The sequence below is a fragment of the Eschscholzia californica genome, unplaced genomic scaffold (assembly GCF_041429995.1).
Source record: "Eschscholzia californica isolate CP2 unplaced genomic scaffold, dmEscCali1.0.p SCAF_4, whole genome shotgun sequence".
NCBI lineage: Eukaryota > Viridiplantae > Streptophyta > Magnoliopsida > Ranunculales > Papaveraceae > Eschscholzia > Eschscholzia californica.
The window spans coordinates 44,373,733-44,394,347 of NW_028238461.1; the positions used below are offsets into that span (position 1 = coordinate 44,373,733).

Sequence of the window (20,615 nt, forward strand, 5' to 3'; positions counted from 1 at the left end):
AGACAAAGAATTAGAGAAAATAGAAGGAAAGGGTACAATTAAAAGAGAAAAATCATAGGGGATGATTTTTGACCAAAAATCTTAAGAGAAGGAGTTGGAAAGAAAGCTGGATAAATGTTGGGGGGGCAAATGGATGAACTGGTTACATTGTGGAAGGTAAGGCAAATTAGGCCAAATGTGGAAGGGAGAGAGAGAGAGAGCCAGTTGGGGTTGGCTGGCTCCGTCTCTAAAAGCGAAAGGTAGAGAATGGTGAGTTGGCGCCGTCTGTTTAGGAGCGACGCAAGCGTGGGGGAGAAGAGAGTGCGCCCCCACGACCCACGTCCCAAAGTGAAGCAATGTCGCTGGTCAACAGAACACAGTTGACTACTCCGGCTCCTTCTGCCAATCTTCTTCCCCCAATGCACGTGCTTAAAACTTACGCACGTGATAACAGCTTAGCATTGACCACCAAAAGACCCTCAATTGTTGAACTGTCTCTGTGTCACTGGTGCTAACCTGTACGGAATTCTGCCTTCCTACTTCTTGCAGTTCCATCTGTAAGAGAACAACTAGTAAACCAATTCTTCATCCCTAAAGCCCAACTAAATAACTAATGCTCTGTCTCTAGGACAAAAAAATGAGTTCTGTTCTGAATTATTATCTAGATTTATGGTTGGATTAAGATTGGATTCTGTCAAAAAAAAAAAAAACCTAACGAAGTAGAGTTCAAACATTAACCTTAAATTAATTTAATCAACTCATATGGTAGATTGTCATTGTAATCCTCTGTTAGAGACAGTAAAATTAATAGATTACTATTTCCAATTGAAGTTTGAACTGTTATTATTTTTTAATCCTTTCTATCGGATTGGCTAAAAAGAAACAGAACACTTATTCAAGTTTGAAGGAGGCAACCTTAGCTGGATTATTGATTGGATTTAAGATTCTTGTGTTTTGTGGTCAGATTTTTGTGTTTTGTGGTCCTCTCTATTTATTTTGATGGAGAATTACTTTGTACCTGTTGTCTCTATAGATCTGTGGACACGTAAAGTTATGGTCCCCTTCTATAAAAAAATAAGTACATTATTAAGGTTTTAGGGTAAAGTTTAAGTGTAAACTGAGTGTAAAAGTTACTCCAGCCTGAGTAGGGGCGGGAATTGGACCGGACAGATAGTCCTCGGACAAGTACTCTATCACTCCTCAGCCAGGAACATGTACATTCGCTAAGACCAAATATGAGAACTCCAATGTTTCAGTAAGACCATGGTTGCTCGGTCTCGAGAAAATCATGATGGTTTGGCCCAAAGTTAGCTCAGTTTGCCTACCTGAGATCCAAGCTCTAGCTTGCAAGGAGGACCTAAAAGGCACCACCACAGGTAATTTTCTCAAACTCCTTGGCAGCACTCCTCTAAATTTGGGTCATATTCTCCCCAACCTCCAATTACTTGTCACACTCTTAATTTGAAAAGAAAAACTTCTCAACCTCTTTATTCTCTCCATTACAAAAAAGAAGAAAAATCTCGAGAGAGAGAGAAGGTTAGAAACATAGAAATGCATAATACTTCATTCATATCAAGTTTGGAGTAAATATCGTCTTCTATAACTCATCAACCATACAATTATAAGATAAATGTCTCCTGTATCACTCATGTAAAAAAGAAGGTATTTATATCCCCACATTGTCTGAGCCATGTTGGCTCGGGCCACAGTTGGGAGCCTATTAGGGCAGACTCTGATTCTCTCTATATACATGTATGTTTGTAAATATTATATAAGTTACAATCATACAATTAACAAGAGAGTGGTGGTGAAAATAGTGAGAAACAAGAAGTTGAACGGAAGTGGTCTATAATTGAAAGATGCCATCCCCGTTGTGCGTTTAGTTCTTCCAGCCTCGGGTGAAGCTGCTGCAAGTAGTGTTTGTTCGCCGTTACATTTTCCAAATGTTGCATTTGCCTGCATCATTACCATCCTCTAGTTAAAAATGAGCCAAGAAGTTATACATATTATTCAATTGACAATTGGTCATCAAACTATTTTTTCTCTGTATAGGACTATTCTCACACGTCCTATGAAGTTTGACTTCTTTTTTGCCTAACACATGTCTTTTTGTTGGTGACCAATAGCACGTGTCGATTGTTGTCTCTATGACATGTAGGGCTAGAAATGATACTATATTAGGTTTTTGGGTTCATATTGAAAAACTAGTTGGCAATGACAGAAGAGGCTTTGTATACATACAACTGTTTTTAGGAATCAGGATAGTGTGGTTGTGAGAGAGGCAGTAAATCGACATATATGTGACAGGAGAAGCTTCATCTCTTGAGTTTGTGTTTAAGGTGAGAGAGGCCCAAAACCACCACCACCAGTATCAGGATCCAGGATTCAACAAATTTCAGCTTGTCAATTAATCAATGGTAAAACCCAAGTATGGAACTCCTAAAGGCGCCCCATTCTTGAGGCTTGCCTCTCCATACAAGCAAATTTTGTGGGGGTTCATGTGGAAAAAGGTGTCTTTAACAATAATAAAGGATTCTTCCTAGTTCTAAATGTGTCTCTGTCATCGAGATAGGCGCATAGCCACATTTTGTCGAGGTATATTGAATGGGACGCATACAACCATTTTTGGTGGCACCTCTAGAACTTCCCTTGGAACCTAATGTGTAAAGGAGAGACCATTCGGATATAATCCGGCAAATGGAATAGGAATTAAACACACCTTGCAGCGAGAAATGTTGTCACATCCGCAAACTAGATGACCATTTGCTTCATCCATGGCCTGGGGAGCTCCTCCTCCATCACTTCTCTGAAGTTAAAACACAAACAAAACCCTCAGTATTCAATCCACGTCTTTTTTCCTTCTCGTGTTTTTATAATTAGACGGTATGATATAAATTTGATACCTTGTAAAAATCAACAGCGATGAAATTTGGCCACCGATTTCCGGAAGCTTTATAACATGTGTTCATCATGTCGATTAGTGGAGCTGAATTGTGCTTGCAAGCAGTCCCAAAGTTTGCGAGAGAAGGAAAATAGTTCACCAAGACAAGTGATCTTGTTGTTGTGTTCATTGGAGGCGATTCAGCACGATTAGGGCATAAACCCGCTTTCATCCCGCCCTTTCCGTCTGTAGACCAAGATCAAACTAGTCAGAGTTGACGTTGGTATAGCTAATTTGTTCGAAGAAGAAAAAGAACTACTTCAAATGTATTTGTAATCAGAATTGGAACAACGTTAAAGATCTTCCTAAACAATTTTGGGGCATTCGATTATAAAAGGAAAGACTTACATTGATTTTCTACGACGTAACGCCATTCGTAGGCTATCCCTTCAGATGCCTCCTTAGCTCTTTTGGAAGTGAAAACAATTAAGCGTTGATTTTTTTGAACCATATCATCTACTATGGGCCAATCTTCACCATTTTTAGGCATACTAGAAACTGGAAACCAAAATTTCCGAAGTCCAGCCGCATCGAAAACTTTTGTCAACCCTTTTGGAGATGCTACATAATCTTCAATGAAAATGGTGATGATCTCTGATGGATTTGCTTCAAGAAACACTTGAATCTCTTTCAGCACTTTAATGGCAGGTTCCTGGTTTATGGCATACAGAGTTAGTAACAAACTCATCAATTGGTATTGAACACAAGGTAGTGCTTTTATTTTATGTCTCGTCTGATCCGTCTTGATAAGTAAAGCTTGAATATTAGTTGATTCCAGTCCAACATTTGAAGTTAGTTGATTTCGACGAATTAAGATAATCTAATGCAATAGAACGAAAAATATTCATAATTTATGGAAGACTACTTACAAATGCTGTTACATTACGACATTTGCCACCGAAAGAGTGACACAACCAAATATCGTTGAGGTAGTCATACATATCCAGCATCAAACCTCTTACACCATTCTGTGAAATGAAACAAATCAGTTCTTTTCGAAAAATATATAACAAACAAGTTTCTAAATAATTTTAAATTAAACAAATATATTGAGGATCCCGTATAAGTTTGCAAAGAAAAATGTCTGGAAACTACCATGAAATGGAATAAAAGAAAGAAAAGGTGAGGACTAATATTATTGAGTTCGGACTGTCTCGGTCAAATAGTCTCACCATCTTTCTATGCCGCTGTCATATTTTACTCAAGGTGTGAAAACTTTTCTTTATAGACATTATTAGTATAATAATTAGAAAGTGAAAAATTCAAAGTCGACTTTGTCAATTGTTTGAGTTATTACACAGTTGGTAGAATTTAGAATTGGGTCAATTATGTTAGTCTTTGTATTAGCATCCGAAAATCAAAATCATAGTCTACTAATTAACTCGTTTACTTTGTTTACTTTTTGTTTTATTTGTAGTCGTTCTTGTTAGAATTGTTCTTTAATTATAAAAACTCTTAACAAAATTAAATAGTCATGTACCATATTTCTTTAATATAAAAGTCATATGTTAAATTATGACATCGAAGTCTAACAATTGGTTGTCCGAGTGGTTTAAAGTGTTAACATACACTCCAAAAGTTTGTAGAGGTCTTGAGTTCGATCCTAGAGGAAGTGGAATCCTTGAGTTTTAGATCCTTTCTTGTTAAATTTAGCAGTATCATGTATATCACATCTTTAATATATTAACGCCATTGTAACGACTCTAGTACATCGTAGTCTATTTCTAAAAGACTAAACATTATTCAAAGATTTAAATTTAAGAATTTAAAGTGGAGTGGAGCTAACAGCAGCCCCTCTTGCAATTTGCACTATTTTGAAGCGGTAGGTAATTTAGATTTGCATTTTTAATTGGAGTCGTTATTTTTGGCCAGAACATTCTTAAAATCTTATTATAATATTTTATTATACTAAACACAGGGCCGGAATGTTTGGAAAAATTACCATAATTTTTCCTTTTCCATCGTGGGCCCAAATTAACCATGCAAACGTGGCAGCTTTTAAAGCAAAGTAGGACAATTGTCTATTCTTGAAAATAACGAACCAAAATAAAATAACCCGTTTTTATCTAAACCCAATTTTCCCAAACAAAAAAACGGATATGAAATTAGAAAAAACGGGTAAGTTATTGTGAAAAAGAATTCCTTACATTGAGCTGATCTGTAATAGAATCTTGCTGATTAGTAGGAGCAACAATTATAGATCCAGTATCGGATCTCATCCCGAGTCGAGCAAACGAGTTATGACTCGTTAACCATGAATAACGATTAAAAGGTAATCCTTTTACCTAATCAAAAATCAAAACATTAGCATAAAAAGAAAACCTAATTCTGAGAATTGAATTGAAAATACTCCTTGCGTGATTTAGGTTTACTAGAGAAGTTATTATTAATTAACCTTTAAAGTAGGAATAATTGGTTGAATTCGAGTACATCTTGGCCGAACATGTCCACTAGCAACACAAGTTTCACAGTGTAATCCATTGTCACAATTTCGATTCGCAGCACAAGTTTTTCCTAACTGATCATCATCATCATCATAATTCAATTAAGAATTGATGAACAAAGCAGAGAAATTGAAATAGAAATTGAATTGAAATGTTTCTCTGTTCTTGAAATTTTCTGATTAATTTGTGTAATTAATTACCTGGAGAGAGAAAGACTTTGAGAAGAGATAAGCTGCTAACAAGAGAGATGTAAGAAAGATATTTCTGATGAAGTTAGATTTCTGCAAAACAAGAAAACAGAGGAAGAAATATTTTAGTGTAAAGAGTTTGATGAAGAAGAGAAATAGAAAAGAAATGAAGTAGAAGATAAGGAAGTTGTTACTTGCCTTCATCTCTGTTTTACGTTTTCTCTCTCTATAACTCTAAATGTTTCTCTCTCTCTCTCTCTCTCTCTCTCTCTACATGAGCTATGTTGGTGAGTTTTTATGGTTTCTTCTTATAACACGTTTTTCAGAGACCAGTGATGAACAGTGATTGAAGACTTGAGGAGAGAGAGAGAAAGAAAATAGATTTATGTTTCTACTTTCAACCATAGAGTGGGAATTAGAGGAGGGTTGGTGGTGTTTTTGTATACATCACGGAGTATTGTGTAACTTGCACCTTAATGAATAGAACCGGTTGGATAGATTTGGATGGGTGGATGCTAGTGAAGTTGTCAACCAACTTCTATTCAAAACCCTCATATTGTCACGTGTGGGTGTTTCCTTTGATTTTGGGATTCTTTAAAGTGATCCATGTTAAATGTTTACCTGGATATGGAAAGTCTTTAATAGTGAATTATGTAGTTGGATTTGGATAGCAGTACAACTACTCTCAAAGTCACAATAACAATTAAGCTAACTCAAGGTCAATAACATTAAGAACTCGTTGATGGTGTGTTTAGACGGAGGATTCTTAAGTAAGATTCCTACAAAAAATAGACGGAGGATTTGGATAGGAGTACAACTACTCTCAAAGTCACAATAACAATTAAGCTAACTCAAGGTCAATAACATTAAGAACTCGTTGATGGTGTGTTTAGACGGAGGATTCTTAAGTAAGATTCCTACAAAAAATAAAATTTGGTAGGAATAAAGATTTCTTGATTTTTTCTTGCTACCAAAAATGACTCTTGAATCTTAAGGATTCATAAGTCTAAATTTTTCATTAGACCAAAATCTCAACCCACACTCCTCAGATTTTATTAGGATTTTGAATTATTAAATTCAAATTTCAAACTTAAAATCAACGCAGTAAAGCATTTACTTAAAAGTACAATTCTTATACAAAATTTTTTAGGGGTATTTAGCGATACCCCTCATCCCTAATGTCCAATTAGGGATGCCCCTTTTTTAATTTGATATTAGGGATGCCCCTTTTTTTATACTTAAAAGTACTTAATTACCCTTATCTTTATTGTTTCTTTTTTTTTTCTTCAATTTCTTATACCTCTTTGGTGTTATGCTTACCACCAAATGTTTGTTTGTCATAGTTATTTTTCTCTTATCCATCTTTTTCTAATTTCCCAACAACATTTATCGAAAATTTAAAATTGATAAATCACAACAATTCGAAATAAAAATCGTAAATTGTAATAATTTTTTTTTAACTTACTCATTTTTTTAATGTATACGAGTTATAATTAATAAAAAAGAACAATAGATATCAAGAGGTTTTTTTCAAATTAGTTACATATATCAATTTTAACGTAAAATTAAAAAACAAATGTGAATTTAAATTTCTTTCTTAAAATTTACAATTTTTATTTCGAATTGGTTTAATTTATTAATTTTAATTTTTCGATAAATGTTGTTGGTAAATTAGAAAAAGATGGATAAGAGAAAAAAAAACTATGAGAAGCGAAAATAAGTTGGTAAGCATAACATCAAAAATGTATAAGAAATGAAGAAAAAAAAAAAACAATAAGGATAAGGGTAAATTTATATTTTTAAGTGCAAAAAAGGGAGCATCCCTAAAATCCTATTAAAAAAGGGGCATCCCTAATTGGACATTAGGGATGAGGGGGTATCGCTAAATACCCCGACTTTTTTTTATTACACCAAAATCTCAACTTAACCCCCTAAGATTTTTTTTATGATTTTCGATTATTAAATCCAAATTTCAAAATTAAAATCAATGGAGTAAAGTGTTTATTTAAAAATACAATTTTTATACAAAATCTCAACTTACCTTCTAAGATTTTCTAGGATTTTGGATTATTAAATCGAAATTTCAAAATTAAAATCAACGCAATAAAGTATTTATTTAAAAATACAATTTTTAAGTTTTTTATTAGACCAAAATCTCAACTTACCCCTCTAAGATTTTCTAGGATTTAGGATTACTAAATCGAAATTTTAGACTTAAAAATCAATGCAGTAAAATATTTATTTAAATGTATAATTTTTATACAAAATAATAGTTTAAAAGTTATGTTTCTTTTTTCATTAGCCGATTTTGTCTTTCAAAAAATCGTTTATTTCGAAAACTGTTGTTTCACAAACTTCTTTTCCTAAAATCGTTTTTTCTAGACATCGTATTTTTTTTTCCAGAAATGAACTATGAAAACAACAGTTTTCGTAGAAAAAAAAAATGATTTTTTAAAAATAATAATTTAACGATGCGTTTAAAAACAAAATCAAATCTTTACAAATCCTAAAATTCTTATTAGTTACCAAACCAAAAAGAATATCATTCTGGACTAATTGATGTGTGGATACTTGATTGCTTCATCCAGACACAACATAATTTTAATTGTTAAGTGAAAATGCCTTTTTTAACTGATCTAACCCTTCCAGCCCTATTGCCCAATAATCATATGTTACCTAGAGGTCTTTATTGCTCTGAGAATCAAACTTGCAACCAAAAAATAAACTTCAATAGAAGAAAAAGAATATAGAAGAACTCCTAGGCTTCTTTGGAATGAGTAGACTTGAAATGATTTTATAACTAAATGGCTCGAGTCCGCTCATTTTAAATCGGAAATAAGTGGGAATGTCAAGTTTAAGCAATGCGCTTTTAACAAATTTCTAGAACAAGAAGAGTGCTTGTAACGAGGAGGCACCAATAATACGTAGTTGAGATGTGCTTTTAAAACTCCCCTAAAGATATTACTCAAATAATGAAAGATAACAAATATGTGGTAAATTCATTAATTTAAAGGGAAGTGCTACAATGACAAAAATTTTTGACTTAATTTATGACTTGATGACTCACTTTCACTAAAAGACAAAAAAATTCAAAATTTGACTACAATGTAGACCGTTCTTTTACCCGGACCAGTCATTAAGTCGAGATCTTAAGTACATTTAGCATTTCCCTGATTTAAATAGTTGTCGAAAAATATTACTTATGCAACTATGAAAGTGCTCCACTTACACAAGTAAATTCAACCGTTGCCATAAACTTTGAACATCACTTTAACTTGTGTAGTATATAGCCTTTAACTCGGAACATCTTGTAATTTTTCTGATTTATACAGGATTTTCTCTAATGATAGATCCTTAAAATCGTGTAAAGTACAACAAAGTTTTGTAATTTGTATCTTTTTACCGTCAGAACAATGATTTCTGGACCTGCAGTTTATATATTTTTGATAGCTAACCAATACCTTAGTTTTCAAAAACCGGGGCCTTTGGCCCAATCTCCATTTCCTTGAAATTTGGGGGCACTAATAGGTCGTCATTAATGGCACGTTGGAGAGCCCTTCCACTAAAAGTTGAGGCGCCTCAGGGGCGGATCCATGGGGGTACGACCGCACCCCTGGATCCTCCAGACAAACAATAGCAGTGGTAGTAATTTTATTTTATATATATATAGAGAGAGGTTTGTATAATTATGTATCTAAGGATGTATACAAATGACATGAAGAAGCCTTTGGCTTTTTGGTTAAGGCATGGGTTGTAACTCAGCATGAATGTAAGGTCATGAGATTGAGTCCCTCAATAAGCATTTTAGTTTTTTTTTTATAACTGTATATCTAACTATGCATGCGTAGAGATGACATGGACTAGAGTGTTGCTCAATGTAGACGAGTGAATTTGAGGTTTTGGGTTTGATTCCCACTTCATACTTTTTTTAAGTGTTTTAATTTTATGTTCTGAAATTATTAAATTTAACTATCGTAAATTCACATAAAATCAATTAACTACCCTAAAACCTATAAAATTCAATCCATATATCCTAAATTCCTACAAACTTCAATTCATTTAGGTTTGAATTATGCTACTTAATTCTCAGCTTGATAACTACATTTACGATATGAGGCAGAATGATGATTTCTCAAATTTAGATGAGATTGGAGCTCTTGCTAGAACATTGGTGGAAACTAAGAGGGATAAAACATATCATTTAGTTGATTTGCTTATCACTTTAACACTAACTTTGCCGGTTGCAACTGCCCCTGTTTAAAGAGTATTTCCAGCTATGAAGCTAATTAAAACACACTTAAGAAACAAGATGAATGATAGTCAAATAGTCTTTATTAAGAATTTTTTTTTAGTGAAATTGAAAATGAGTTGATTATGCAAACATTTCAAAATATAAACTCTCGTAGATTGGATTTGTAATAGTAGATGTATTTATATAAGTAATGAATACAAGTATTTTTTAATTACTGTATTCGAAATTATTTTATTTAGATACATAAATCTGCACCGCCTAAATGAAAATCCTCGATCCGTCACTGTTCAGAAATTCCACTTTTTGTCGAATTATGGGAGCCACTTTTCAATGTACCAGTTCGGTTGCGAACATGCCCCAAGAGAAATTCCCGACTTAATTATGCCTATCCCTGAAACCACAACACACTTGATTTCGTTTAGTACACCCCCAAAGGCTATTAAATTCGGCCTCCATCTTGAATTAGATGCCCATGTGGTACCCATGAGCCTAGGGACGGATCTACATGCAGACCAAAGAGGTCATGACCCCCCTTGACTTGCTGTAAATTGATTTAAAAATGTTGATTGCCCTCTGATTTATCCATAAATAACGTTCAAGTCAAACTCATGACACATATGTAGTGTGGTTGAGATGGTAAAGGTGGGAGTTGTGGATGTGAGAGACCCAAATTCAAGCACTAGTAGGTCTAGATTTGGGAAAACGACTGTTTGAGGTGAAAATAATATCTTAATAATAAAAAAAGCCTAGATTTTTTTCTATTAGGTAGAAGTTCCCAAAATTTTATGTGTAATAATAAGTAAAGTTTGAAATATTATTGATAATTATTAATAAGGTCACTTTCTTTTATTTTCATTCCCAAAATAACCCCACCTCTAAATCGTTATCTCTCTAAAAAAAAATTTTTGAAACTTTTAGGGTTTCTTCTTCTTCCCTTCTTCTTCCATACGACTTGTTCTTCCATACGACTTCTTCTTCTTCTTCTTGATTCGACAAAACTTAGGTTTAGGTTCGTGTTTGATGTTGATGATTCGAACCCTAGAAAAACGAAACCCCATTTAATGGCGTTGAGAGAGAAAGTTGGGTTATTTCGGTGATGGTGGTGGTAGTTAGTTGAGGTGGGATTTGAGTTGGGTCGTTTCTTTTGTGTCACCATTTAATGGAGGAATTGATTAAGAGATCGACAACCCCATTACCCATCTCTCAACTGTCATCACTCATCAGCTCAAGTTTTAGACAAAAAGCAAGTAATATAAGTGACGATTTAGATCGGATTTGAAGTAATTTCTGTCAGTTTTTTTTGTTGATTTTAGGGTTTTTTAGCTCTGGATATTCTATTGTTTAGATTAAACCTGAGATTTCAATAATATCATAAGAAAAACCCATTATTCTGATGGGTTGAAATACTTGAAAAGGTTATTTTTTTATAGAGATTTTTCAAATTTTGGGGTGGAGAAGTTGGAGAAGAAGAAGTTTAGGTGAAGAAGGATCTAAAGGAAGTTCTTATTTTCAGAATTGGAGGAGATTAATTTCCTTTTCAGGTTGCTTTGTTGGTAGTTTAATGACATAAGTGAAACCTTAACAATGAGTAGAATTTTCTATTTAGAGTTTTTCCTGGAAGTCTGTATAGTTAGAGGGAGTCAAGGAGATTGATAATTTGGCAAAGCAATCAAGTAGAAATGAATCTCATCATAAAAAAAAAGTAGAAATGGAATAAAGTATAGCTTAGAAACAGGGGAGAAGAGAAAGTATATAACTCAGACTGCTTGGGACTTGTTTAATAGATGGAACAAACTCATTCTTGTTTTTGAGTACGCTAAAAATGAGTCCTTCAAACTTGAGAGATTGGCTTCATGGTGGTTTAGCAATGAAGAGTCAATTTATGTGGTACATCTTTGAACTTTAAATTGTTCTAAACTTGCAGAAATGGGAGATCTTGCACTGTTAACACCATCTTATGGAACACAATTCAACTTTTATTTCCACAAGAAGTTGAATCAAGGCTGCTTCTATAGCTGCTAGGTCTATGACTAAGAACAGTAGAGAGGCTTCGAGTCGAAGTCCAATAATGGAAAACCATAATTTAAGAACTTGACAATCCTCCTCGAACTAGGCCTTTTTCTCCATAGGCAGAACGGACAGAATAGTGAGCTCAAGCAGGAGCAGAAGAGCTACTACCCCAAGTCAGGCTGAGGATGCTGCTTTGGTGAACTCAAATAGGAGCAGAAGAGCTACCCCAAGTCAGGTCGAGGATGCTGCTTGGGCGAGCTCAAGCTGCAGCAGAAGAGCTACCCCAAATCTGGCTGAGGATGCTGCTTTAGCTTTTAGATTACAAAGAGAGGAGTTCATGGAAGCTTTTAGGGGAACAGAAGAGAGCGCACCAACACCTCGAATTTCATCTGCCGAGCAAATATAAGAGCCATGGCTTCAAGAGCTATAAACCATCGGACTAGAGGTGGACCAATGTAGATTTTGTTTGGTTTTGAAGTTTTTTTTATAGTTGAAGATTTCTAGTTGTTCTATGTTATTTGTTGAGCAACCAAGGTTGTTCTCTTTTAATCAAGTAAAGATTTCCTGGTTTTGATCATTTTTTTATGTTACTAGCTAAAGATGTATTTATGTACACAACTTTGTTAATACACTACAGCTATACATGTTCTCGGGGGCTATTGTAGGTATGGTGACATTCTCCGCGTCAATATCGCTATGGGCTTACGTGATATGCATCATAATATGAACCCAAGTTATGTTCATAGGAACATAAAGAGCAGGAACATTTTTCTAGACGAAGACTTCAATACCAATGTCAGTAATTTTTTATGTCAATTTATATTTTACAAACACGGTTTGCAGTTTACATTATGCAAACACATGTTTGCAAATCACATTGTTGCAAACACGTTTGCAGAACAGATTGTTGCAAACACGTTTGCAGAACAGATTGTTGCAACACGTTTGCATAACAGATTTTTGCAAACACGTTTGCATAACAGATTTTTGCAAACACGTTTGCATAACAGATTGTTGCAAACACGTTTGCATAACAGATTGTTGCAAACACGTTTGCATAACAGATTGTTGCAAACACGTTTGCATAACAGATTGTTGCAAACACGTTTGCATAACAGATTGTTGCAAACACGTTTGCATAACAGATTGTTGCAAACACGTTTGCATAACAGATTGTTGCAAACACGTTTGCAGAAAAACGTAAAGGAAAAAAGCGTCGTTTTTTCTGGGGGTTTTTTTTTGAAAAAAAGTATTAAAAGTGGATCTTGTTAGAAAGCTAATGAAAAATCATTTCTAAATATATAATTTTTATAGAAATCCGACATCTCAAACAAAAGTTATATCGATTTAAAATTTAAAGAAAAATAAAGGAATTTAGTTACACAAAATGACAAAAAAGGGGTATTTTAGTATTTGCACACTTTTTGACCTGAATAATAATTTTCAAATGTTTTGTGCTTTTCTAATCATTTTCAATATCATTTTGACCTTTCTAGAAATTACCTCTTTAGATTTTGTCAATTTTTATAAAAAATTTTAGTTGGCCCGCCATGATTTATACTCCTAGTTCCGTACCTGTTATTGGCCCAGTCAAAAGGGCATTGAAGTTCTATGGACGCAAATCTAATTGAGGAAAGGGTGCCTATAGCCGGAGGTGTTTAACCCCTGGCAGGAACAAAGAAGATTGGTGTGGTGTTATTTTATTTTCCAAATTCTACTACAATTATATACTAATTTATTTCCCTTGCTTGTTTTTTTTTCAACATGTTTTTGACTTACAAAAGTAAGAAATACAAATGAATTGGATAAACTGTGTCCATAAGTAGTTTTATTTTCTTTAAGGATTATGCTGGTCTATAACTCCTTTTCAAATTAAATGAGGTAAAACTCATTTATTGCACTTTTGTTTCACTAATAACTAAGTTTAATAAATTGGTTACTCTTTTGGACAACTCAACTATCAAGTTAATAAGTGTAGATAAACATAAAATGAAACTTCCGTTTTTGAGATTCTAATGAAACGCAAAACACCTGTTTATCTCATAATGTAACCGACAGTAATCTTATGCCAGTAACGTTGTAACTAAAACCAAACAACAACCATATAATCTGACAAATAACTACAGAATGCATGCACAAGTTATGTCTGGTAAGACGCCAAAAGAATATCAATTAGGGCATCAAAACTGAAAAATATCTATTGTTTCTTTTATATACAAAAACTTTTAAAAAGAAAAAAAAAACAAAATTTGAAATCATCTAAACTGTTGAACTCACTTAGATTTTTTTGATGACTCTGTAATTTCATATCATCTACCCTAAAAAACAGAGGACTCTAAACCTCTAATGGTGACCCAACTACTATCCAATTCAGACCAATCCGGTTCATTTTTCGTCTTAAATTGTTGAATCCGGTTTAATGGAGATATTACCATCTCCGATTTATCGATTTCTTCATCAAAATCTACTAATGAATTTGAAATCGATGATTTTCCTGAACTCCATTCGGGAAAATCAAAAGCACTCCTGGGAGATTCTTTCGCATATACGGGTAACGAAGGAATTGAATTAAGAACAAAGGGATGATCTAAAAGCATCTCAGCCGTCCATCTTTTTCTTGGATCTCTCACTAAACATCTCCTTAAGAAATCTTTACCTTCTTCACTTAATTCATCAGGAATCTCTGGCATTTCATCTCTGAAACCAATTCTAAATAACAAAGCACTTATATCTGAATTTTTTTGAAACTTCCAAGCTGGTTTTCCTGAAATCATCTCTGAAATTATACAACCAAGAGCCCAAATATCAGAAGGTGGTTCAAATTCAGAACTAGAAATTGATTCTGGTGCCATATAAAGTGGGGTTCCTCTCAAATTAAAAAAATCCTCTGTTTTTTCATCTGAATTCTTCTTCTCCATTTCCCCTGATTTTTTTGCTAACCCAAAATCAGCAATTTTTACTTCTATTAAACCATTATCAGAACTAGAAAGAAGAATATTTTGTAATTTAATGTCACAATGAACAAACCCTTTTTCATGGATTTCAAAAATCCCTTGAAGAATTGATTTTGTATAAAATCTAACATGAGATTCTGAAATTAAACCACTAGATTTCTTGATCAATTGGGCTAGATTACCTTCAGAAGCAAATTCCAAAAAGAGATTATAAAATTTCTCACCATTTTTCCCAATTGTTTGATCATCTCCATAACAGTTAATGATTTGAGGACAATCTTTGAGTTGGGTAAGTATTTCTTTCTCCTTTTGAAGCAAAGATGAGTGAGAAACTAATGCAGATTTTACAGCCATTAATGGAGGAAAATTGAAACAGTTTCTTCTTGGAGTTGCTAAATAAACAGAACTGAAACTTCCTTGACCAAGAATTTCTCCTCTCTCCCACTCCATAATCGTAATTCTCAGCTTTAATTTCTTTGGATTTGAAGTTTAGGGGTTTGATGAAGTTGGTGTTCTTGATTTAACAAGAGTAAACTGCTGACAAAGGTTGAGAATGTCACTATAAATAGGTGATTTTTAGTTGATGATATTTTGAGCACGTGAGAGTTCAAAATTACTTATTTCCTCTCTTATTAGTTTGTATAAGGTGGGTTTCATAACAAGACACGTGAGATTTATTGCTCTGTAAGTTGAACAAAATAAAAATAGTTTTATTTTTTGTCATTATTTTAAGTGAAAATGATAGCTTAGATGAATTTGAATTACTATACAATAACAGGTCAGTGGAGAATGCCTTAATAAAAAGGGTTATTTCCCTAATGGCCCCCAACTTTGTGACCAGCTTCCCGTCTGGCCCCCTACTTTACGAAAAATACTCATATGGCCCCCTTCCGTTATAACACCGTTACTCTCTCTCTTCCATTTCTTTTCTCTCTCCTCCAGCATGTTTTCTCTCTCTGTCACCTCGTTCAAACAAGCCACATCATCGTCTTCACCGACAGGGTCGCCGGCCGGCCAAATTCCGGCCGGCGACCTTCAAACTTCTTCTTTTTTTTCTCTTCTCTCTCTCTCTCTAAACTCCGGCGAAGGAAAACTCCCTTCGCCGGAGTAGGTCAAAATCGACCTTGAACAGATCTGTTCAAGGTCACGAACTGAACTTGAACAGATCTGTTCAAGGTCAATTCGACCTACTCCGGCGAAGGGAAACCCCCTTCGCCGGAGTTTAGAGAGAGAGAGGAGAGAATCTAAATTTTTTTTTTTTTTAGAGAGAGAGAGAAAAAAAAATTTTTGAAGGTTGCCGGCCGGCGACCCTGTCTGGTGAAGACGATGATGTGGCTTGTTTTAACGAGGTGGCAGAGAGAGAAAACATGCTGGAGGAGAGAGAAAAGAAATGGAAGAGAGAGAGTAACGACGTTATAACGGAAGGGGGCCATATGGGTATTTTTCGTAAAGTAGGGGGCCAGGCGGGAAGCTGGTCACAAAGTTGGGGGCCATTAGGGAAATAACCCTAATAAAAATAGGTTTAAATTCCACCACCCTTCCGTGAAGTGGTTGGACACTCCTTCCTAAGTCCATGAAGTATTGGGATTGAGTCTCGGTAAAAACGGTTTATCATCGAGATTTATACCATGTAATTTAGACAATAAATAAAGTAGATTTATGAATAGATGGACTTTCAGGCCCTCAAAAATAGCCCTAAAAGTTTTTATGTGGTCTTGTTGATTAAAAATGTCTTCATTGACGGCTATTTGGTCATCCAAATTCATGATGTATTACACATTACAATCATGATATATCAATGCCATTAAAAATGATATAACTCTTGGAAATCTAAAAAAAAGTTTAAAATTTTATAAGAAATACACAAAAAAGGGTCAAATTTTGTTTGTTATTTGTTTTTATGGGTTAAACTTATGAAACAATTTCATTTAGTATTTTTTGTAACATTTGTGATCTGTTTTCGTGGTGTTGAATGTATTTAAACTTTTAAGTTACTTTTACTGCATGTTTCTTAGTTTGTCACATTATGATTTAATAAGCAACTCCAGCTGAGGAAAAAAGTCATATAGCAACTTCGAGTTATTCCAAAATAATCATTCAGATAGAAATACATAAAAAACAGTCATTTCGAAATAGTGATTCAGACGAATTTGACAAAAACAAACTTCTGAATTTTGATTTTGAAACTTTAATTCGAGTTAGATTTGAAGAAGCTTCTTAATTTTAACTCTATTCAACTCAATATTATTCAAAAGATAGAACCCTCAAAATACCATTAAAAGAGAAGAATCTTCGGAGAATAATTTTGCGGGTAGTTTTAAATGTGCCCCTCCAAAGTGTTATTGGCGCCCTTCTCCTCAACGATTTTTTACCTTGAGGGAGGCGCCAATAACTCTTCAGAGGGGCGCCTTTAAAATTTACCCTAATTTTACTAGTTAAGTGTAACCCAAGCTAGCAACATTGCAACAAAAAGAGATTGCTTCTTTTTTTTCTTTTCTTGAAAACAAAAAGAGATTGCTTGGATCCTCATCATTAATGATCTTTTCTTCCCCACGAGTTTCACCTTTTTCTACTTTTAATCTTTGGAATGGTTAGGTGAGTGTAGAAAGAGAAACGGTTGTTAGGTTTAATCACTATGTTGTTTGGTGCTTAATTTATTTAAGTTCAACTAATAAGAAAGTAAGTGATAATTAATTCTTCATTGATAAGACATCCAACCATCTAGATACTTGACTTCCATCTTCTATGAAAAGGGAAAAGGTCATCCAATTTGTTAGAAGCAAAACTATCAAGTACTAACAAGTTTAGCACTTTTTTAAATTTTTTTGTCATGTTTGAACAATATTAACCTCTTACATATAAAGGTTTACTAGAACCCATTTACTCAGAACATAATCAATATCAAAATTGTATATATTGGTCTTGAGTCTTCATTTTCATACTCGATAAAGGATCAATATCCGACAGTTATATGCATTTAATAGGTTCTCATTTTGGATAGCGAGATATTCGAAATGAAACGAATCCGTCGACGTTGCTATGAAAGATCTCAGACATTTAATCCGCTTGTTGTGCAAAGAGAAATATAGTAATTAAAAGTACATAAAACGTTCTTTTTTTTTCAGCAAATAATTTTTTTTTAAAGTCATTCTTTTGCAAACCTAATTAACGAAGTAAATAAATAAGAAAACTTCCCTTGCGAAAATACATCCATTGATAAGTATGGCCTGATTCTTAAGTGATATTAAATTTTTTTTCTAATATATCACTTTAATTAAGAAATTGGATAAACTAAAAAAAACAAAAAAAACTTATTTTATAAGTTGAGAAAAACTTATTTTATAAGTTCCTTCACATTATAAAGCATTTAAATCTTCAAGGTTGATTTTGAGTTAGGTTCCTCCTTGATACTTAAGTAATTAGATTTGGTTTCACACACTTTTTAAATGTCATGTGAGAATGGATGCATTTTTCGAGTACTTAATTTTAGCCTGTAATAAGATAATATAAAGGATAACCCAGGAATGACGCAATTAGACTATGAATTTATTTTTATTTTTTTCGTTGAGAACTATGAATTTTGAGAACTATGAATTTATTTTACACAGATTCAAGTTCCCAACAGTCACAAAGGTATTTTTATTCAAAGTAATATTTAGTCCGTGAATCTTTATGATTTCTTTAACGATTTTGGTTAATTTTTATTTTATTTTGATTAATTTATTGAGTCAAATTGAACTGATCATTTTTTATGCAAAAGTCTTTTGTGACGCGAAACTATTGGTGCCTATCATTGAAGGTTTTGAAAATTAATCCAAATTTTCTATTGTATAAGGGAATATGTCTATTTGTCCCGGTCGAGAATTAATCCGAGCTTCTATTGTATAAGAAAAATGTGTATTTGTCCCAGTCAAATTTCGATGGGATATGCATCCGGACAAGATCTAAAGATAAAAAGTTTAGTCTCTCTCCCTCCATGGATCATATATTGATCCCGACCAGAAACTTATCCTGACCGGAATTCAACCAGGATGTGCAAATATTCTACGTTAAGTATTTTCTTTGTTTTCACCTCTCAAGAATTATCTTTCATCACTACCAATTTCTTATACATAAAACTTAAAATATATCAGTGGCCCTGAGAGTCAGCATTAATCAGATTTGTAGTGGAAGAAATAAAAGAAAACCAACTGGCTGCTTTGTCTGGTTCTTCTTTATATTAGTTGGTAGGATTCAGTATTCAGCAAGGAAGTTGAGTCTTTGTGAGGTCACAGACTCCTAGGGTTTTTAACAGTTCACAACCGCAGATGTTTCTTTCTCTACTCACGGTCTAGAATCAGTGTAATAACAACAGACAGACCCAATCAGGCAATCACCCAATCAAATTGGTAGTATGGTGGATGAACCAAAATTAACAACAAAGACATGTCTTCACATGAAATTCAATCAACTTTGTTAAATTGGACCAACCTATAACAAATTGGTCCCACCAATTATAGCTTTCTTTTATCTTTTCTTCAGAGTTCACTTAATTTTCTCTTACACAAAAAAAAACTTACTTTACCTGATTTTATTCTCCAAACAAAAAAATGAGTGTCAACAAAGGAAAAAAAGGGAATTCAGTTTTGAGTCATTCTTCTAATACAATAAAATTACAATTACAAGCAATTTTATATTCATGATACTAGTTATTTCTAATTGATACGGGCAGGGGCGGATCATGTGGGTGCAAGGGGTGCGGCCGCACCTCCTAGAACCTCCTGAAAAATTATAATAGTATATTTTTTTTTATATAGGTCTGTATATTTTTCTAATGATGTATATATAAGAAGTATTTATTTTTCTATAGATATATCTGTATATTACTATATATCTAATTATATCTACAAATGATAACAAGTACCGTTTGGTTCAATAGTTCTAGGCTTGTGCCTTTGATCCGTGGACGAGTAAGAGCTTGACGTTGTTGGTTAAAGTCTCACTATAGGCATTTTTTTAAGTATTTTATGTTTAAATTCATTTGCTCGCTTCAAGAGTAATGCGTTGTCCAATTTTATCCAGATTTCATTAGTCTTGACACGCATTTTTTTAAGTATTTTATGTTTGAATTCATTCAATCCAACTATCTTTATTGATATTCAACTTCGATGACTAAATGCTCGCTTCCAGAGTACCGAGTTGCTCAATTTTATCCAGATTTCATTAGTGTTGAGTCTTTACACTATGCTACTTAGTTCTCAGCTTGATAGTTACATTTGCGGTACGAGGACGAATGATGATTTTTTAAATTTAGATGGGATTAGAGTTCTTGCTAGAACATTGGTGGAAACCAAGATAGATAACACATGATATTTAGTTTATTTTCTTATCACTTTAGCACTAACGCTACCAGCTTCAACTGCCTCTATTGAAAGAGTTTTTTTAAGCTAGTTAAAACACGTTTAAGAAACAAGATGAGTGATCTGTGGTTGTTCGATACTTTAGTAGTCTTTATAGAAAAAGAAATTTTTAGTAAAATTGACAATGAATCGATTATTAGAACATTTCAAAACATGAACTCTCGTAGAGATTAATGCGTTTGTAATTGTGAAGTACTAATATAATTAATAAATACACGTATTTTGGTAATTACTTTGTTTACAAAAAAAAATTAGATATAAATTCGCACCCCCTAAGTGAAAATCCTGGATCTGTCCGTGGACACTGGAATATATCAAAATGGATAAATAAGGAGTTGTGTTACCTAGCTCTCCACTTCCGCCTTTTTTACTATCTCACCGTTCGTTAATCATTTTTTGTGGGAAGATTTATAAGCAATGTCCATAGTTATTAAAGAAAATATATTTT

At 33.6% G+C, this 20,615-nt stretch overlaps 1 protein-coding gene and 1 pseudogene across 2 annotated transcripts; both read right to left on the minus strand.

The window, feature by feature from the left end:
• Positions 1-1,531: 1,531 nt before the first annotated feature.
• LOC147545009 (PI-PLC X domain-containing protein At5g67130-like) lies at positions 1,532-6,117 on the minus strand. Its single transcript, XM_086636519.1, has 9 exons — positions 5,751-6,117; positions 5,565-5,645; positions 5,316-5,438; positions 5,068-5,205; positions 3,790-3,888; positions 3,269-3,572; positions 2,883-3,106; positions 2,699-2,785; positions 1,532-1,935 (listed from the first exon to the last, which is right to left on the minus strand). Exons 1-9 carry the CDS (start codon positions 5,754-5,756, stop codon positions 1,762-1,764), a joined length of 1,236 nt encoding a protein of 411 aa, XP_086492645.1. The 5' UTR covers positions 5,757-6,117; the 3' UTR covers positions 1,532-1,761.
• A 7,842-nt stretch (positions 6,118-13,959) lies between these two features.
• Positions 13,960-15,298, minus strand: LOC147545010 (mitogen-activated protein kinase kinase kinase 20 pseudogene; annotated as a pseudogene). The gene has a single exon (XR_015223582.1). The product of XR_015223582.1 is annotated as a mitogen-activated protein kinase kinase kinase 20 pseudogene (transcript).
• Between the last annotated feature and the right edge of the window lie 5,317 nt (positions 15,299-20,615).

What these genes read in the sequence shown, in the direction of transcription:
- LOC147545009 (XM_086636519.1), bottom strand. An exon ending in GTCGTAATGTAACAGCATTT is followed by an intron (nt 3,573 to 3,789) that starts GTAAGTAGTCTT and finishes GCCATAAACCAG; the next exon opens with GAACCTGCCATTAAAGTGCT. An exon ending in ACAACATTTCTCGCTGCAAG is followed by an intron (nt 1,936 to 2,698) that starts GTGTGTTTAATT and finishes GTAATGATGCAG; the next exon opens with GCAAATGCAACATTTGGAAA.